Consider the following 20,099-nt stretch of genomic DNA (forward strand, 5'->3'; position numbering starts at 1 on the left):
GTCTGGAAGGTTGTCCAGACAGTTGTCCAGAAGGTCATTTGGATGGTTGTTCTGCTGTTCGGTCTAATTAGCATATTAGCTTTTTATTATATAGGATTAAAAAAAGAAAAAAAGCCCGTTAAGTGAATTGTATGTGATAAGAAATTAGGGTGTCCCCAGCCTTTAGTTAGTATTTTACCTTTCTTCCTTCCTGTCCATTTTTACAATCAACAAAGTCTTACTAAATTCTGAGTCCATGATCTCTTATACCCACAATTTCATAAGATCTGGAAGGGATCTAGAGAGCATGTGCCCTGGGCTCTGAGGACATGTGCATACAAAATGGTTAAGACTCCTGATTTATTTTCTTGTCTTCCTCCTAAATTCCCTTCCCTTGCCAGAGAAAGCGATTGCTAAGCTCAGTCCTTGCGTTGTTTTCAGTTTGCTTCAGGCATGGATACAACGGTAGCATGTTAAACACACACACACACACACACACACACACACACACACACACAATGGTAGCATGTCTATTATCCATTTTACCCTCCCCACCTCCTAAAAGTTTTCACTGTATGACCCCATTAAAATTGTATTGTCTTTTGTCCCCAAATTAGATTAACTTGCTAAAGACCCTTACAATTCAAGGGTCAGGAAAGGAGCTTCCTCCTGTTCAATTCATTTTATTGTTAATCCTCACCTGAGCATCTTTTTAAAATATATTTTTTATTGATTTCAAAGAGGAAGGGGAAGGGAGAGAGACATAGAAACATCAATGAAGAAAATCATGGATCTGCTGCCTCCTGCACGCCCCCCACTGGGGCTGGAGCCCACAACCCAGTCATGTGCCCTGATTGGGAATCAAACTGTGACCTCCTGGTTCATAGATCATTCAACCACTGAGCCATGCAGGCCAAGCGAGGATATCCTTTCCATTGATTTTTGGAGAGAGTGGCAAAGAGGGAGGGAAGAGGAAGAGAGAGAGAAACATGGATGTGAGAGACACATCCATTGGTTGCCTCCCGCAAGTAATCATCCTGACCCTGCAACCCAGGTATGTGCCCTGTAATGGGAACTGAACCTACAACCCTTTGGTGCATGGATCAATGCTCCAACAACTGAGCAACACTGCTAGGGTTTTTCTTTTCTTTTTTTTAATTTTTCCCCCTATTTTCTGTTCAGTCATTTAAAAATAAATATATATTCTTATTGATTTCAGAGAGGGATAGGGAGAGATAGAAACATCACTGATGAGAGAGAATCACTGACTGACTGCCTCCTGTACGCCCCCTACTGGGGATTGAACCCACAAGTCAGGTATGTGCCCTTGACTGGAATCGAACCTGGGACCCATCAGTCTGCAGGCTGACGCTCTACCCACTGAGCCAAACGGGCTAGGGCTCTGTTCAGTTCATTTTAAACTAGGCATATGTTTATGGTCCCTCTTTTGTATAATTTTGAATTGGTAAACCAGTGATGACCCAATATTGTAGTTTTGCTTTAATATATCTTTGGACTTTGCTGTCTTGAAATATCCAAGGGCAAATCTGGAAAACTCCTATGCTGGCCATATGGTCACCTATGGGAAGATGAGGTTTACGTAAGAGGCAAAATCCTGGACTCTTTCCCAAAATTGTAACAGGAAGACACTATAAATCCACAATAAGATACTCTAGAGGAGACCTCTCAGGCACTTATAAAAAGCCACTATGAGCAAACCCTTGGCAATTTGGAAGTACAGACCCTGATCCCTTCCCTAGATCATTTTGAGGGAAATTTAACTCTGAACTGAAAAAAAAAAATCCTGGCTTGTAAAAATCCAGGTTGAAAGGAGATTAAAGGAATACATTTGAACAGTTACTCTGTAGAATTATTGGGAAATAAAATGCTCCCAGGGAAAAACACTGCCAGCCAATGTTCAGTCAGTTCAGCACTTAGAAATGATCTTTGGTATGTAAGTCAGACTTGAAATTGCTTTTGAAATCTCTCCAAAACTGTCTTTCCCACTCAGACTTCATGTCACCATCTAGTGAGTTGTGAAAACTCCAATTTTTCTTTAATGTCGTTTTTTAAAGCTAAAATGCTAGGCCCTTTCCAAGACACACTCCACCTTGCCACTTATGATACACCGGTGGTAATAACCCTTTCCTCGTGCAATACCCATAATAGAACCAAAATTTTATAGGGAAATATGTCCATCTCAGGGAACTTGGAAAGACTATGAATATTAAAATATTGCCTTATGAAGAAGACAAAGCAAGCGTGGTTCACAGGTTAAACTTCACAAAGAAAAAAATATAATAGGGCACCTCTATTGCACAATAAGTAGAGCTGAAGTTTACAGTCACCTCTTTGTTGTCCACTCCCATCTCAAAGACTTCATTGTACATATTAAGCTCACCCTTCTGCCAAATGCATCTACTTTTTTTTTGAACCTACTCTTTTACTCTTCATAGAGTAGGATGATGATGGAAAATAAAATTTGGAGTAGAAATAAACAGCAGATAATAAACCATAATTGTTTTTAATCTTGAGAATGAGTCACCCTCAATTTATTTCCAAATTTCTCTGTCATCAGCTGTTCATTTCTTTGCTTTGAATATCACCAGATTAACACTGCCAAAGGCAGGTAGGAAATTATCCAAGAAGACAAATCAGAGGCATCACACAGTGAGTGGATGAAAAACTGGGAATGAGATAATCCTCAGGAAAGTCTCCTTTTTTGTTCTAGTGAAGCCACACTGTGTGAACTTAATTTACATTTTCATTATTCCAATCAGTATTTTTTATATCAGTATAATTTCTGCCCATCACTTTGTACGTAAGATATTCAAATAGGTCTAACTTCAAAATTACTAGTAATTTCAAATTAAGAAATTATATTTTTACCTCTCCTTTTTAATACTTTCATATGCCTTCCTTAAATCTTCCTTTGGTACAAGGAATTTCAAAGCTGAATGGTCAGACAGACATTCTAATATCACAATCATAAGAAATGTGATTGATCTGTGAACCTGGGTGATTCTCCTCTGCCCATCAGTTTATTTATTTATGTTTCCTTTTTTGTTAATCCTCACCTGATATTTTTTCATTGATTTTTAGGGAGAGGGGAGAGAGAGAGATTCCTTGGTTGCCTCCTGCATGAGCTTTGACCATGGCCGGGGGGGAGCCTGCAACCAAGGTTCATACCCTTGACTGAAATCGAACCTGGGACCTTTTGGTCTGCAGGCCAAGGCTCTATCCACTGAGCCAAACTGGCTAGGGCTGTCCATCAATTTATCAGGGTGTTCAGTTCTTCTGTAAAGTGTAAGCTTGCTATTTTACCTATATTTGATTTGTCTTCCTTAAGCTAATTAGGTTCTTAAACCCATTTAGCCTCTAACTCCTACTCAGGGTTGGAAAAAGGAGATTGGAGTCCAGATGTTCTCCCTAGGACCTAGGTCCAAGTAACAGGTCAATTATTGCAGGAAGACTAAAGATAGAGGTTTCAGACTATCCCCAACTTCTTTTTTGATTTGTTTGTTTTTAAATATGTTTATTGATTTCTGAGAGGAAGAGAGAGGGAGAGATAGAAACATCAATGATGAGAGAGAACCACAAACCGTGATCTCCTGGTTCACAGGTCAACGCTCAACCACTGAGCCATGCCAGCTGGGCTGTTTGTTTTTGTTTTTCTCCTTTCCTAACATCTTCTTAAATATACAAGGTTGCAAACGCAGATTAGCAGACATTTACCTGTCAGAAGACCATTCTCAAACTTAAAGTCACTTTAAAAAAATGTTTTTATTGATTTTTGAGAGGAAGGGAGTGGGAGAGATAGAAACATCAATGATGAGAGAGAATCATTGATTGGCTGCCTCCTGCACACTCCCTACTGGGAATAGAGCCCACTACCTGGGCATATGCCCTGACCAGAAACTAACTGTAACTTCCTGGTTTGTGGATCAAGGCTCAACCACTGAGCCACACCAGCCACTTGCCTCAAATTATGCCTATCTAGGCAGCAAAGTAGAAAAGCTAAAATGCCACCCAAATAATTCAGGACAAATAAATATTATTTTCATTTGAAATCGCCAGATAATGGAAACAAAAAGAAAGTGTTCTGGCTAGATGCCATTTTCTCCTTTGCTTTGATGAATCATAAATGTCCTCAACCAGTGAGCTTTCAAATAACTGAGGCTCAACCTGGAGTTCAATGCATACTACGGAAGTGTTGTCCTGATTTTTTGTTTAGTTAATATTAATAGAAATACAATTGAATCAAAATATTCTGGTATAGCCCCAACTCTTCTAAAAAACATGCAGATTAAATGTCAATTTGTGACAAGTGTCCACACTCAGTCATGCTAGATGATGGAACTGTGCAGTGGCTGGTGAGGGAGAAAGTTTGTCACAGCTCCTTCTGGAAGGTTTCCCTCCTCCTCCCCACCTTTCACATTAGCTAAAATGAGTGAATATCAGCTCTTGACGGATCCGGTCAGCCTCTAGGTCCAGGGACTCCATGTGCTCATACTCTTCCTCAGGGGGTTGTTCCATGGGTCCTGTCATTGGAGAGGACCAAATATCCATCCCATGCTCCAAGGAGATGTTGTGGAGGACACAACACGCTAAGATGATGTGGCTGGACTTCTCTGGTGAGTACTGTAGTGCCCCCTTGGACCCATCCAGGCAGCGGAATCGGGAGCAGAGTGTTCGGAAAGTCTTCTCAATCACACTGTGAGTTGCAGAATGGGCCATATTATAGCGATATTCAGCTGGAGTCTCATGAATGTGAAGTGGTGTCATAAGCCATGTACGGAGAAAGAAGGAACTGTCACCTGTGGGGAAGGCCCAAAGAAATCATAAATGATCATAGTTGGAATACAAACAAAAAGGAAAATCCAGGAACATATACAGAGAATGGACAACAGCCTCTGGACCTAAAGCAGAACAGAAAAACCAAGAGGAAAATGTCCTGGTAAAGAGAAGGCATGCCAGAGTCACAAGCAGGTAGACACGAGTCTTAGCTGGGAATATCTTTGGTTAAAACCAACAGAGAAAAAGGCTGATAGCTAAAGAAAGCCAAATCTAAAAAAATGTAGGAAGGAGGTGAAGGCACTGGAGCAAATAAAATTCCTGATAATAAAAAGTTAGTAAAAACTGGAGAGCATTATGCTAAGTGAAATAAGCCAGTCAATGAAAGAAAAATACATCTCACTCATTTATGGATAATAAAGACCATTATAAACTGATGAACAAAAATAGATACAGAGGCAGAGCAGCATTGAACAGACTGTCAAACTACAGCGGGAAGGCCGGGGAGGGTTGGGGGGGGCGGTAAGCGATCAACCGAAGGACTTGTATGCATGCATATAAGCATAACCAATGGACACAAGACACTGGGGGGTAGGGGAGGCCAGGGGAAAGTCAAGGGGGGGGGGGAGGAGACATATGTAATACTCTTTGTAATACTTTAAGCAATAAAACAAAATTTTTTAAAAAGTTAGTAAAAACTATCACATAGCAAACCAATCTTCAAAATCTCTAAAGAGCTAACATGCAAGAGAGATAAAGAGAATTCTGCCACAAGATCTCAAAGCACTTGATCTCAAAAAAATTTCTAAATTTTACCATTAAAATGTCAGGTCTGAATGTACTACCTAGGGATTTCAGAATATTTCATAATAATTCATCCTGCTAAGAATAAAAGTCCCAGCATCTGTGGTAGAGACCAGAACTTAGATGTCCTGTCTTCCTACATTTCCTTGTAACAGAGGAACTCGTAGAACTTCACATTAACAAGTAGAGCATAAATATAATGATACAAATAACAACAGTGATGAAGAAATAAAACCAGAAGTCAATTAAAATAATGTACAGGAAGCATTTCCCTTAGGTAACCTATCAAATGATCTTGGGAAGTGCTAAAAATAAAACAAAAACTGGGATGCAATGTCCTAACACAACAGTACAATGTTTCTATAGTGTTTAATTGTCCTGACTCATTACATCTGGCAGATGAAATGTCTCACAGAAGCACAACCACTTATAAACCTGAGACAAACAGGCCCTAGGTGTACCAACTTGCATAATTGCTGTTCCTGACTCACCATTAATTTCAGTAAATAGTTATAGAGAGTACTAGGCACTGTTCCAAAACATATACTATACCCTTCTTTTAGGAGCTTACATTTCTAAGAACTGAATTAACTTTGCTTTTAAAAATACTTTTTGTGCCCTGGCCAGGTAGCTCAGTTGGTTAGAGCATCATCCTGATACCTCAAGGTTGCAGGTTCCATGGTCAGGGTATGTACAAGAATCAACCAATGAACACATGAATAAGAACAATAAATTGATGTTCCTCTCTCCCTCTCTCTCTCTGTCATTAATCAAATATTTTTTTTTAAACAAAATATTTTTGTAATGAAAAAAATTTTATCCTATATAATAAAAGGGTAATATGCAAATTGACCGAACGGCAGAATGACTGGTCACTATGACGTGCACTGACCACCAGGGGGCAGATGCTCAACACAGGAGCTGCCCCCAGCCCCTGACCAGTGATGGCGGGGGTGGGGCCAGCAGTGGGCGGTGACAGGTCAGCCAAGGCAGGTGCCAGTGGGGACCCTCCGATCACCCTGCCGGTTACCCCACAGATGGGTCCTGATTGCCAGCCAGGCTTAGGGATCCTACCCGTGCACAAATTTCATGCACCAGGCCTATAGTGATGTAAATAATAATGAAATAATACCTATGATTCACTGAATACCTATTATGTACTCAATGAGTCATAGGCACTCTGCTGGGCAATTTTGAAAATATTATCTCTTGCTATCCAATCCCAAGTCTTCTAGGTTAGATATTATTGAACTCATTTTACAAATGAAAAGATCAAAATATATGTCAGCTATCCTTTGATATGTCAGGCAAAAGAAGGGGAAGAAGCAAGTCACTAATGCTATTGTCAGACTCAGAGTCACTAAAACAATAGTGTAATGCTGTGAAAGAGAATAAGATAAACATTTAAGATGAATGCTAAAGCACAGAGATACTAAGTGATATTTGAAAAATGTTTCTGTAAGAAACAATATGAGCCTTACATGGGGAGACCTTCAGCACAAACTAGTTAACAAAGACTTTTTATAAAATGCTTGATGGTCATTAACTGATTATAATCCCAGTACCAATGGAAGATAGACACTCAGGAGGGGATTAGGATCAGAGTTGCTAAACAGATTACAATTGCTTATCTGATCAGTCATTTACAAGACATTCGGGCATATTTTACCAAAGCTGCTTAACACCAAAAGCTGAAGAAATAAGAACTCAGGCTGACTTGTTTGCAGGAACACATTCATGTAGAAAAGGGGAGTTAAGTAATACACTCTGAAGGGACAGATGAGAATGAGGACATGAAGGGATAACACCTACACTTAAAATATGCTAAAAAGTAACACCCCAGAAAACAAAGGAGAATCACAGCTTATTCTAGATTTGGCAAATCTAGAGCTATTTTACAAATCTGATGTTGTTAAGATACAATCAGCCAGCCATCTTCTCGCTCTTTTTTTTTTTTAACACCTTGTCATTCCTCATAATCTTGCCAAACTACCCCTATATTACTCTACTGTCCACATGTCCTCTAGATGCCAGTGTTTTCCAAACCTATCTGTTTGTATAACCCATGGTTGGCAAACTGCGGCTCATGAGCCACATGGGGATCTTTGGCCCCTTGAGTGTGGCTCTTCCTAAGCCTTAGGAGTACCCTAATTAAGTTAATAACAATGTACCTACCTATATAGTTTAAGTTTAAAAAATTTGGCTCTCAAAAGAAATTTCAATCGTTGTACTGTTGATATTTGGCTCTGTTGACTAATGAGTTTGCCGACCACTGGTATAAACCATTTAGGGCACCTGTTAAAAATGGATGTCAAGTCCTAGTCCGGTGTGCTCAATGGTTAGAGTGTCAGCCAAACACCAAAAGGTCGCAGGTTCCATCCCTTTGGTCTGGGTGCATGTGGGAGGCAACCAGCCGATGTGTCTCTCTCATATCGATGTTTCTCTCTTTCTCTCCCCCTTCCTTCCTCCCTTTTACTCTCTCTGAAAAGCAAGGGAAAAAGAATATCCTCAGGTGAGGATTAAAAAAGAAAGGATGTCTAGATTCTTTCCTTGAAGATTTTTGTTGTTGTACCTGGCTTATGACACCACTTTACATCCTCACCAGGCCAGGGATCCAGCCTGCAACTGAGGTATGTGCCCTTGACCAGAATCAAACTCATGACTCTTCAGTCTGTAGGCTGATGCTCTAGCCCAGTGGTTCTCAGCCTTCCTAATGCCGCGACCCTTTAATACAGTTCCTCATGTTGTGGTGACCCCAATTTCATTGTTACAAATTGAACATAATTAAAGCATAGTGATTCATCACAAAAACAATATGTAATTATATATGTGTTTTCCGATGGTCTTAGGCGACCCCTGTGAAAGGGTCGTTCGACCCCCAAAGGGGTCGCGACCCACAGGTTGAGAACCATTGCTCTAGCCACTGAGAAAACTGGCTAGGGCCTTGAAGATTCTTATTTCCAAAATTTAAAGTGGAGCTCAGTGATATACATTTTCAATAAATTCCCGAGATAGGACTCTTTTGATCTGGAAAATTTGAGAAACACTATACTAGTTCAAGAGTCTTCAAACTAGTTTTCCTGTTAGAGTTCATGGAGGCTTTCCAAAGGGTATGTGTATAGTACTAAAGGAATAAATTTCCATACGGGTCTGCTTTCCCCATCCTTAGTGCCTAGCATGTGGCCTGGTACCAAAACTGGTCTTCATTTGTTAAATGCTATTGCAGTATCCATCTCTCCCACTTCCACTCTTCCTATTAAGAGGGGATTCAGACAAGTATATAAAAATTTGTCAGAGTTTTTACTTATTTTCAACTTTCCTGTAAACGTCTCAAAAAACTACTATGAAGCCATAATTCCAAATCAATCTGGGGTACCAAGGTGTGAAGGGAAAGAAAATCAATAATCCCTATATAACCTTGACGCCCTTAAAAAAAAGGAATATTTGCCAAATAGACTAACTCCTCATATAATCCAGTTTGAAAACTTAAACACAGTGACTTAAAACATCTGTGCCTTAATTTCCTCATCTGTAAAAATGTTAATATTAGAATTTAACTCCTTATGAGTTGTTATAAGGATTAAGTGAGCTAATCGAATGCAAAGTGCTTACAAAATTGCCTGACAAATTCTAAATGCTCAGTAAATTTTAGCTGGCTTTTTAATTAGGATGCCAAAGTGAATTAATAAGAATAAGCTTAGGACCCAAGAACTCCCATAGCTATGGAAGAAGTAGCTAAATGAGACACTTGCAATACAGACTTTCCTTCACTTCTTGGTGTGAGCTGTATAAAATTTGAAAGTTAGAAGTTGGCACACGGGGATTAAGATAAAGGTCCAATAAAGAGAAGGCGGTACACTCATGGCAAATGGTATGCGGAAGCAACAACTCAAGAAAAATCATGGAAGTTCCAAGATATTATACATGGCACCCTAGAAGCTCTAAACCAATCAGTGTGACAGTCTCTTCACACTTGGAACAGGAGAGGTTTCTCTTTTATGAACCAGTAATCACATTATCTGCACTGTACAATAAAGAGAAATAAGTGCTGTTTATTACATGCTAATCACTGTTATAAACACGTACAGTGCAGATATGATTGATGGTTTTGAAAGAGAGGTTTTCCAATTCTAATATATCTTTTCATCTCTCACATAATATATTGCATTAAGATAATCCTTGTCTTGTTGCTCACATCATAGTAGTACTATTTTGTTGTTGTTAATCCTCACCTGGGGATATTTTTCCATTGATTGTTAGAGAGAGTGGAAGGGAGAGAGAGAGAAACACTGATGTGAGAGAGATACATCAATTGGTTGCCTCCTGCATGCACCTCAATCAGAGCCCGGTAACCTGAAACCAAGGTACGTGCCCTTGACTGGAATTGAACCCAGGACCCTGCAGTCCGTGGGCCGATGCTCTATCCACTGAGCCAAACTGGCTAGAGACAGAGTAGTACTTTAAAACCAATCAACCACTCTGTTCAGTATGGCAAAGTTGGTAGGGTGTCATTCTGTGCACCTAAGGGTTACCGGTTCGATTCCTGGTCATGGTGCATGGCCTCGTTGCAGGCTAGGATCCCTGGTGGGGCGTACAAGAGGTAGCCGATGATGTTTCACTCTTGGATCCTGTTTCTCTCTCCCTCTCCCTTCCGCTCTAAAAATCAATAAAAATACTAGAAAAATAAAATAAAACCAACCAACCATTAAGCTGCCAGGCTCAAGGCTTTTATCACTGTTAACTAACAGTATCACTCACAGCTGTACAGTCACTTCAGTTTGCACTGCTCAGTATTGAATGTGTCCCTGTTCTACTCATATCATTATGCAAGGCTTTCCAATGACACCTGGGCAGATCTGAGAAGTTCCTATAACAACTATGTAAGTGTACTGTCTACTAGAATTTTCATACAGTGACAATCACCAATGGCAAAAATAATATATTTGTATAATACTTTATGGTGAACTTTCATATATATATTGCCTAATTCTAACAATAGGTATTACTGTTGTTGGCATTGTTTTCACCGTGTTACAGATAATAAAAACTAAGGCTCAATTGTATGGCTCTTTAACAAATCTATAGTGATAAGTATTTTGGCTGCATTTAAGGGACTGTTTTTGTAGGCTTGTTGTTTGCAACTACAAAGCCCTACTGTGCCCTAACCGGTTTGGCTCAGTGGATAAAGCATCAGCCTGCGGATTGAAGGGTCCCAGGTTCGATTCCGGTCAAGGGCATGTACCTTGGTTGTGGGCACATCCCCAGTGGGGAGCCTGCAGGAGGCAGCTAATCGATGTGTCTCTCTCATTGATGTTTCTAACTCTCTATCTTTCTCCTCTCGGTAAAAAATCAATAAAATATATATTTTTTAAAAACCCTATTGCAAGGCAAGTTCTTATATGTCATTTTATTTTACACCATCCATGTCCATGTTTATGAACACATACGACCATGTAAACCCACAGAAGTGGAAGATGATCTGGGCCAAATACTATGCTTTTAAAACTTTAATACATGCCTTTTAAATTGTGGTTTAAAAAAAAATCCTCACAGGAGGATATTTTCTTTTCTTTTTTAAATGAAGTGTCATTTGCATCAGCCATTTTTTAAAAAAATATATATTTTATTGATTTTTTACAGAGAGGAATGGAGAGGGATAGAGAGTTAGAAACATCGATCAGCTGCCTCCTGCACATCTCCCACTGGGGATGTGCCTGCAACCAAGGTACATGCCCTTGACCGGAATCGAACCTGGGACCTTTCAGTCCACAGGCCGATGCTCTATCCACTGAGCCAAACCGGTTAGGGCGAGGATATTTTCATTAATAGAGAGGGGAAGACAGACAGAGAGAGAGACATCAATCGATTGCCTCTGGAACTCACCTTGTATACCCTGACCAGGAAATGAACCTAGGACTTTTCCGTGTACCGGACAATGCTCCTACCGACAGAACCATACTGGCCAGGGCTAAAAGATGATTTTTAAAAAATTAAGGCTCAAAGGGTTTTTAGGCTCAAAGAGTTTTTAGCTGAGGTCTCCAAAAAAGGACAGAACAGAGACTCAAATCTATAGACTCCCATATTTCATTTACTCTGCTACATAATCCTATGGCTACAACATTAAGCATGTCCACTTGCAAACTTACCAAGCAGCCAGCTATCTTTGTGCATTCCAGCTTCAAACTGACTACTGAGAGAAGACTGCTGCAGCACAGCATAGTCCTGCAGGCTGCCTGGCCAGTTTGTTTCCACCGCCATTAGTGCCCCTCTGATGTCACACACCATCAGGCAGTTTAAAGAATGCAGACCTTTGCGGTTCACGTAGGAGAGGTCTTCAGCATTTGGTGCCTTGATTGCCACATGGATACAGTCAACCACGCCTATTACCCCTGGCATCCCAGCCAACCCATAGAATTCATCCTTCAGAGCCTGAATGGAGGCTTCGTCAGCGGGAAAGCGAATGATCTGTGAGGCTCTTTCCACAAGCGCTTCGGTGACATTGGCAACACATCGACTCATAGATGCCTGACTGATTCCTATAGCATCTCCCATCCGAGTCTGGAAGGAACCTGAAGTATAGAAGCCCAGTGCTGCCAGGATCTGTGTCTCTGGGCTAATAGCCCTGGATCTCTGAGTAGGTCTAGAAAGACTCGCTCCCAAGAGCTCCACCAAGTAATAAATGAACTGCCGAGGAAACCCATACACGGACATCAAGTAGTCATCAGTCACATCATCCAACTTAAAACGGTCCAATGTCCGGTGGCCTCGGCCATACAGTAAGAGGTCGCAATCAAGCACTGTTATAGGTATAGCCATGGTACATGTAAGTGTTGACTCTCTTTTCCACAGCTATTTCCTCCGGAATTCTTCCCAGTGAAGACCTTGGTGCAAGAAGGTATTTAAAGAAGTGTCAACAGCTAACCATCAGTTAAATGGCTCTGGCATTTATAATCTTCTCTCTGTAAAGGTTAAAAGAAAAAAAACCCCACACACATTAGAAACCTACCAAAGACTTTAAAGTGATTCTAAAGTTACAATAACTCCTTTTCTCAAATGTCTATGTTGTTTCAGCAAAAGGTGCTATACTTGTCACTCTGGGTTTTTCTCCACTAACTCACGGCTGCATGACAGTCTCTGTTTTGGTTTCAAGGATAATGGGAGTTGTACCTTGGTGGCTTATTTTCTCCCTGGCATTTGAACTGAGAAGAGCAAGAGATTAATGGAGGTGATGGCATCATTATCCACAAGGTAAAAGAGGTCTGCTCCTAACTATACAGGCCACGAAGGCGCTGACGTTAAGGGCAAGGGATTAGTCACGGCGGGTTTCTTTACCCAAAGCTCTCTGGCTCCCCCTGAGAAGTACGGGACAGAAGAGGGTGATGGTGGTGCTCAAACCAGTCTAACAAGGGAGAAGGGGGGGGAGGAAAACCACTCACGACCCGGGCTGATGGAAGTGGATCGTGTGCTCTAACAATCGCGAGGCTGAGGGGCTACTAGGAAGTAGAGAGGCCCCAACAAGTTAGAAGGAAGGTGCGGAAGAAGACGCCGAGAGAGCTAGGGGTTGGGAGTCCACTGCGTCGCTTTGAAGAGGCGCCTTAAATACGGAATACACCGTAAATCGGAGTGCGTCGGCAACTGAAAGTCAGCTAAAAGTCTGTCACCCACCTCTCGGAGGCTGCCAGGACACGAGCCATACTCCCCTCCCACCCCACCTGCTCCCGCCCTCCTCCGGAACCGGCAGTCGCGCACGATCCGCCACGCTGCTCAGCATAGGCACCGCCCCCTCTGCGTCAGCGTTCGCCCCACGCCGCGTCCTCGCTGGTCCCTGCCGCAGTGACTTGTGGTTCGGCCCTGCACATTCCTGACGCGGCCCAAATGGTCTAGCTCTTTCAAAGTCCCCGTTCTTGACTCTTTTACTTTCTTCTGAGACGGTGGGAAATATTGGCCATAAAGGCATATAGAAAGGAAATAAACTCTTGTGGGAATTTCGAAGAGGAAAGAGATTCAATAGGGTGTTCGTGTATAGCGAAAGTGCGGCCGAAGTTAGACAGCTGTATTTTCCTCGTAGCCCTCTTCCTCCCCCCGCGTTCACCGAAGCAGATGAAAACAAACACTAACGATGGCGGCGCCGGGAAGCGGCCGGCCGAAGGGCTTAACGCAGGAGTGATCGCTTGAGTTGTGAGGAGAGTTAAGGAGCTCCGGTCGACGTGTGTGCGACGACTCGCTCAGTCTTGAGAGCGAATACTGGGGGTGTTCGATCCACGAGCCTCCTGAGGGGTGAACTGTCTGCGACCCGGGCTGTCACTGCTGCTCCGGAGCGCAGAACCCTCGGCCGGGAGGCGCAGCTGGCCGGCCCCGGGCCCCTGCCTCCGTAATGAGAGCCCCGAGCCACTCTTTGTGTCGCAGCTTTGCAGGTACTAACTTTGGAGGGGATACCCCCAGATCTCTCAGCGCCCCCGGGTGGGAGGCTATGGATCTGCGGCTCGTCGGGGGCCTCCTTGGGAGGCTGAAGCTGACCAGCCCCAGTTCAGTCCCCTGAGCTTTCTCTGGGAAGTCGGGTTGGTGTAGGCTACATTGGGCCTTGATTGTTCCCAGTCTTTACAAAGATCCCAGAGCTTTCGTTTCTACTTTCTCAGTTCTTGGGGTGAAGTCCTAAGGGGTTTTGGAGATAATTTTGGGTTCATAACTCCGGGGTTGGGTACCAATATGAGTTTGGTTAGGTTTTCATTCAATCAAGATTTGCTGAGTGCCAAATATGTACTCCGCGTGTAGGTGAGGGTGACTGTTGACTAGTGAAAAAAGGGACCCAAGGTTCACGACTATCTTCTTACTGGCAGTGGAACGACCTGAGGAAACCTGCGATCCGTTCTCATTAAATAAATCTCTGGGTAAGTGGCTAAGCACCTTCTTGGGTTCATCACTAACGCATCTCAGTTTTCACTTTCTCAGCCAGCTCTCAGTTTTCCTGGTCAATTCAGAGTAACATTACACTTTCAGTGTTTCTTCCTCTTCTGGGCATCCTACCTCTACAAAGAGGAAAAAGAGGGAGAGATATCTGGAGAAGGAATGTGAATGAATGAATATTAAAGAAAAAAAAAAAAGTACCTGTTTTCTTATTCTTAGTTTAAAACTCATCTCCTAAGATGGTAGAATCTTACTGAACACCTTCAATGGGAGGTATGCAATAATAAGAAACAATAGATCCTTCCCTTACACTAAGTTAACCTCCAGATTTTCATGTGTTGTTTTACGAGTGTTCTTTTCATGTGTGGGTATTGTGGCTCCAACTACATTACAAACTTTGTTTTCAACTCCCTTTTCCACAAGGATTTATAAGAGCAGAAGTCTTACAAATGTTTGTAGAATGGAATCCAGAGTTAATATTTTTAGTACACAATGGATGATGAAAAAGTGCTGGAGCAAGGGTCACATATACTGATTTGTATAGTAAAACACATGTAAATTTATTCACTGTTCCCAAATTGTATCCCATTGCCTATAAAATTAAGAAGGTGATGAAAAAAAAATGAAAAAAAAAGAAGACGACGATGGCAACTTTTGAGATTTACATTTCATAAAATTTGTAAACCACTGGGTTTTCCATTACTGTACTTACACCTAACAATAATTATTGAATACTTGTATTTTTTCCCTCAAGAGTGGATATTAAAATTGAAGCAAAAACTGCAGATCTTCATCTACTAAACACTCCAAATTGTAATATATATATATATATATATATACATATACATATATATATATTTTTAAAATATATTCTTTATTGATTTCAGAGAGGAAGGGAGAGGGAGAGAGAGATAGAAACATCAATGATGAGAGAGAATCATTGATTGGCTGCCTCCTTCCTGCAAGTTCCCTACTGGGGATAGAACCTGCAACCCTAGTATATGCCCTTGGGCGGAATCGAACACAGGACCCTTCAGTCCACAGGCCGATGCTCTATCCACTGAGCGAAACCGGCTAGGGCCAAATTATAATATTTTATTTAGGGACTAAATCAGTTAGACACAGTGGGATCCTACCATATACTGGAATTGTACTGTATTGAGGTCGGGGCAATAAATCTTTTTCCTTATTGTCTTTCCTGCCCCCATCCACCCAACTGCATTAGCTTATATCTTCCATGATGACTCAGCAGGGTGTCTATAGCCTAAATGCAAAAATAGCCTAAGACATTAACTTTTGAGCTTCCAAAGTCTAAAGTGTTACTATATAAGTGATTTTTCAAGGCTATTTTTTACTATTTCGAAAAAGTAACCACTGTAGAATTTATTGCACCTTCTGGAAAAAAGTTTATTAATCTTAATGCCTAGAAGTCTCTAAAACTTTGTTTTTAAATATTTATTTTCTTTTTAAAGTCCTTTTTACTTTATCACAGAAGAGATGAATAATTACATTCATGACACTGTGGTTGGAGAGCTGCTTAGATCACAGAGAATGAAGAGTATACTTTAAAAAATTCCTTACTATTATGACCTTTTATTATTCAACTTAAAGTTTTTTGTTTTGTTTTAAATTTATTGTAGAGAGAGAGAGAGAAAGGAAGAGAAAGAGAGAGAGAAACATCAATTTATTGTTCTTACTTATGCATTCATTGGTTGCTTCTTGTATGTGCCCTGACCCAGGATCAAATCCACACAACCTTGGTGTTTTGGGATGATGCTCTACCCAACTGAACTACCTGGCCAGGGCCTTAATTTGTTTGATTGTTTTTGACTGAAAGAAAAGTAGAGACTCGCCATTAATAAATGGCAGTATCCATAGCCAATGAGGTTTATCCAAGGTGCGATTATTGCTAATTGAAAAGAAAAAAACAAAAATGCAGGCTGGCCTGACCTGAGTGGCTCAGTAGGTTGAATGTTGTCGGGTGCACCAAAAGATTGCCGTTGCCATACTCGATCAGAGCACATATCTGTGTTGTGGGTCCCATCCCTGGTTGGGGCAGGTATGGAAGGCAACCAACAGATGTTTCTCTGTCTCTCACTTTTTCTCCCCCTCAGTTTTAAAAATCTTTTTTTTTTTAAAAGGTCACCGTTCTGCTAATATTTGAGCTGCCATATTGCCTAGTATTATTATTTATCATCATTTTTTTTTTTATTTTATAAGAAATGAAGATTGGCCCTAGCCGGTTCAACTCAGTGGGTAGAGCATTGGCCCAAGGACAGAAGGGTCACGGGTTCGATTCTGGTCCAGGGCATGTACCTTGGTTGAGGCTCTATCCCTGGCCCTGCTTTTGGTCCAAGCGCATGCAGGAGGCAACCAATTGATGTGTCTCTCTCACATCGATGCTTCCCTCTCTCTGTCTCTCCCCATCCCTTCCACTCTCTGAAAATCAGTGGTAAAAAAAATATCCTCGGGTGAGGATTAAAAAAAAAGAAACAAAGATTTGAGTGACTTGCCTATATGTATATATATATATGTATATATATATATATATATATATATATATATATATATATGACTTGGTTTTATTATTCGGATCCTCTGTATTTTTTATATCTACTTGAGTTCTCAAAGAGGTATGTTGTGTCTTCAGGTATATTTTTGTTATCAAGCTCTGCTAGTATCTCTAGGAATTTTTGCTTCGTGTATTTTATTGCGATATTGCTAATGTATAAAGGTTTATGGCCCTGGCTGGTATGGCTGGTAGGCCATCGCATGGGTTAAATTCTGTCTAGGGCATGTACCTGGGTTGCAGGTTTGATCCCTGGCCCTGTTCAGGGTACCTGTGGGAGGAAACCAATTGATGTGCCTGTTTGTCTTTCCCTCTCTCCCCTCTCCCTCCCTCTCTCTCTCCCTCTAGCCCTCTCTCTCCTCTCTCTCCTCTCTCTCCCCCGCCCTCACTCCTTTCCACTATCTTTAAAAATCAGTGGAAAATCCTTGGGTAAGGATTAACAAAACAAAACGAAAAATTTATGGATGTTACATTTTTCAGAGACCACTACTCAGTGTCCCTTTTAATCTCATTTCATAACTTTTGACCTGGAATTCCATTATAAATACTTCTGCTTTCTTTTTGTCCTTTCTTTCCTCTTCCTCTTTTTTCAAACTGAGTATATCTGCTTATTTATTTACTTTTAAATTTTCTTTGTAACTCTTTTCGATATGAAGATGATTTCAGTTTTTAAACTTTGGTGTTTCTCATTTGTCTACAAAGAACTTTCTAAATGGAATAAAGGATCTTTGTATTTTAATAATAACTCTGCTGCCTGAAGTGGGGAAATGACTGTTTTGTTCAGTTTGCACTTGAACTTAACTATTTTGTCTCGTTAACTGTTTCAAATTTACAACATTGAGCTATTTATCTATTAAAATATATTTTCATTGATTTCAGAGAGAAATGGAGAGGGAGAGAGAGATAGAAACATCAATGAGGAGAATCATTGATTGGCTGCTTCCTGCACACCCACTACTGGGGATTGAGCCTACAACCTGGCATGTGCCCTTGACTGGAATTGAACCTGGGACCCAGTCAGATGCTCTATCCACTGAGCCAAGTCAGCTACAGCACAATATTGAGCTTTCTAATGCCTGAATCCAAAACATTAAAAAATTTGGTTAAAAATTAGAAAATATAGACATTATATAATCTCTTGCCAAATCATTCAGTTGTTTCTTTGAAATTATTTGCTCTTCCCTTCATTTTTTGATGTGTCACCTTAATCCGGTGTGTAAATTATCCCACATAATTTTAGTAAAGGTAGAATTACTAAAATAGCTTTCTCACTGATCAGTGATTCTCTCTCATCATTGATGTTTCTATCTCTCCCTCTCCCTTCCTCTCTGAAATCAATAAAAATATATTTTTTAAAAAAGATTTAAAAAACCCCAGCTTTCCCTCTGGCTTCCCTGTTTTTTGTTAATTGAAACCTTATTAAACTTTTTGCAGTCAGCCTTTAAATCCTTTAAAATATCTCCCATCCATACTGTTTCCAAATCATTGTAACTAAAGTGTTAGCCTTGCCCACAAATCTGAATTATTGCCAAGAACCTAATTGGTTTCCCTGCTTTTCATACTCAAAGCTATTATACAACATGTCAGCAAAGCTGTTTCTAAAGCACCATTCAGATAATACTACTACTCTGTTATTTCCTTTCCTCAAAACCTACTAAGAACAGATCAGGCTCTAGCATTGCATTTAAGACTCTCATGGTCTGGCCCCAACCAGTCATACTACTTCCCCAACCATACACAATCCTCTGAAAAACTGGAATACTTTATCATTCTAAGGCCATTTTGATCTCTGTTGCTTTAAACCAGTGATTCCCAAAGTGGGCGCTACCGCCCCCCCAGTGGGCGCTGCAGCAATCCAGGGGGGCGGTGATGGCCACAGGTGCATTTGGGGGCGATGAGTAACTGCTATTAAAATTTTTAAAAAAATTAATTTCCAGGGGCTGAGTAATATTTTTTCTGGAAAGGGGGCAGTAGGCCAAATAAGTTTGGGAGCCACTGCTTTAAACCTCTTTGTGTTCTTCTCACCCTAAATGCTTTCTTCCTCATGTCAGCTCCATTTCAAACTATTCAACCTGGGGGTATTAGGATGTGCTTCATGAACCCCCTGCAAACGTTCCCATATATGTGCATTTTTTTCTGGAGAAAGAGCTTATCTTGCCATCAGATTCTCAAAAAAAGTCTATAAACCTCCCTAAAGTTAAACTGATTTAGTGGCCTTTTGAAGGAATGTGAATTAATTCATGTTATGCTTTAACAAAGTTTTTGTCTCAGTAAAATTTAGTTCTTAATATGCTGGCTAATAAGTCATTTTTAATACTTATGTTATATTTAAAGCTCAAAGATTCAGATTCAGATAAAATGTCTTATCTTCATTCATTTTGTAGGTCTCTAGATTTAGCTCTTTGTGTAGAATTTATTTTCCTCAAAAGATATTATCATAATTTTTTTTCACTTTGGCTCTTTAGTTAGAGGGGAATTTTTTTCTCCTTCCTACATGACTAGTCATACAGCTCGTAGACAATACTATCTCTGTATGCTTTGATGTAGCTATCCCTTTTAAAAGATAATAGTCAAATTTTAAAGCATTTTTTCTGTTTTAGATTCCCATAGGCAATGGAAACTGATCTCAATTCCCAGGACAGAAAGGACCTGGACAAGTTCATTAAATTTTTCGCCCTAAAGGTAATATCCGTTCTCTTGATCCTAGAACTGTTGGAAATAACTTCCGTGCTTTTCCCTTTTTGGAAATATAGCATAACAGCTTGCAGCTTGCCCATTCTAATGGATACTCTGTCTGTTGTAAACTAAACTGTGAAGTTTGGGGGTGGTACTGGGGGTGTAACTAAAAAGTAGCTTCCAACTTTCCACAGCTACTTGTTCAAAAAACAATTTTTTTTTGCAAGGCTGTTTGCAGAAATGTCAAACTATTATGCCAGGTTATTGGCACAGTATGTTCCCTGGATGTGTGAACAAAGACTGTGGACCAGAATGGATAGCCTTTTGGGCACCTTTCCCTAAACATCACACAACTGAAATGTCTTTCATTTAT

At 40.6% G+C, this 20,099-nt stretch overlaps 2 protein-coding genes across 10 annotated transcripts in view; one reads left to right on the forward strand and one right to left on the reverse strand.

The window, feature by feature from the left end:
• Positions 1 to 3,743: 3,743 nt before the first annotated feature.
• HARBI1 (harbinger transposase derived 1) lies at positions 3,744 to 13,315 on the reverse strand. Its single transcript, XM_070426489.1, has 3 exons — positions 13,243 to 13,315; positions 11,724 to 12,536; positions 3,744 to 4,796 (listed from the first exon to the last, which is right to left on the reverse strand). Exons 2-3 carry the CDS (start codon positions 12,391 to 12,393, stop codon positions 4,417 to 4,419), a joined length of 1,050 nt encoding a protein of 349 aa, XP_070282590.1. The 5' UTR covers positions 12,394 to 12,536; positions 13,243 to 13,315; the 3' UTR covers positions 3,744 to 4,416.
• A 335-nt stretch (positions 13,316 to 13,650) lies between these two features.
• ATG13 (autophagy related 13) overlaps positions 13,651 to 20,099 on the forward strand; it is a 32,194-nt gene continuing 25,745 nt past the window's right edge. For 4 of the 9 annotated variants that reach the window (XM_070427912.1, XM_070427916.1, XM_070427915.1 and 1 more), the window contains exons 1-3: positions 13,651 to 13,991; positions 14,350 to 14,465; positions 19,651 to 19,732. In XM_070427912.1, coding sequence (XP_070284013.1) covers positions 19,664 to 19,732 — 69 coding nt within the window. In that variant the 5' untranslated portion in view covers positions 13,651 to 13,991; positions 14,350 to 14,465; positions 19,651 to 19,663. The remainder of the gene's footprint in view (positions 13,992 to 14,349; positions 14,466 to 19,650; positions 19,733 to 20,099) is intronic. The other 5 variants (XM_070427917.1, XM_070427920.1, XM_070427921.1 and 2 more) reach the window with 3 other exon arrangements.

Source organism: Myotis yumanensis, unplaced genomic scaffold (genome assembly GCF_028538775.1).
Source record: "Myotis yumanensis isolate MYYU_CA2020_CCGP unplaced genomic scaffold, mMyoYum1.0.hap1 SCAF_10, whole genome shotgun sequence".
NCBI classification, from domain to species: domain Eukaryota; kingdom Metazoa; phylum Chordata; class Mammalia; order Chiroptera; family Vespertilionidae; genus Myotis; species Myotis yumanensis.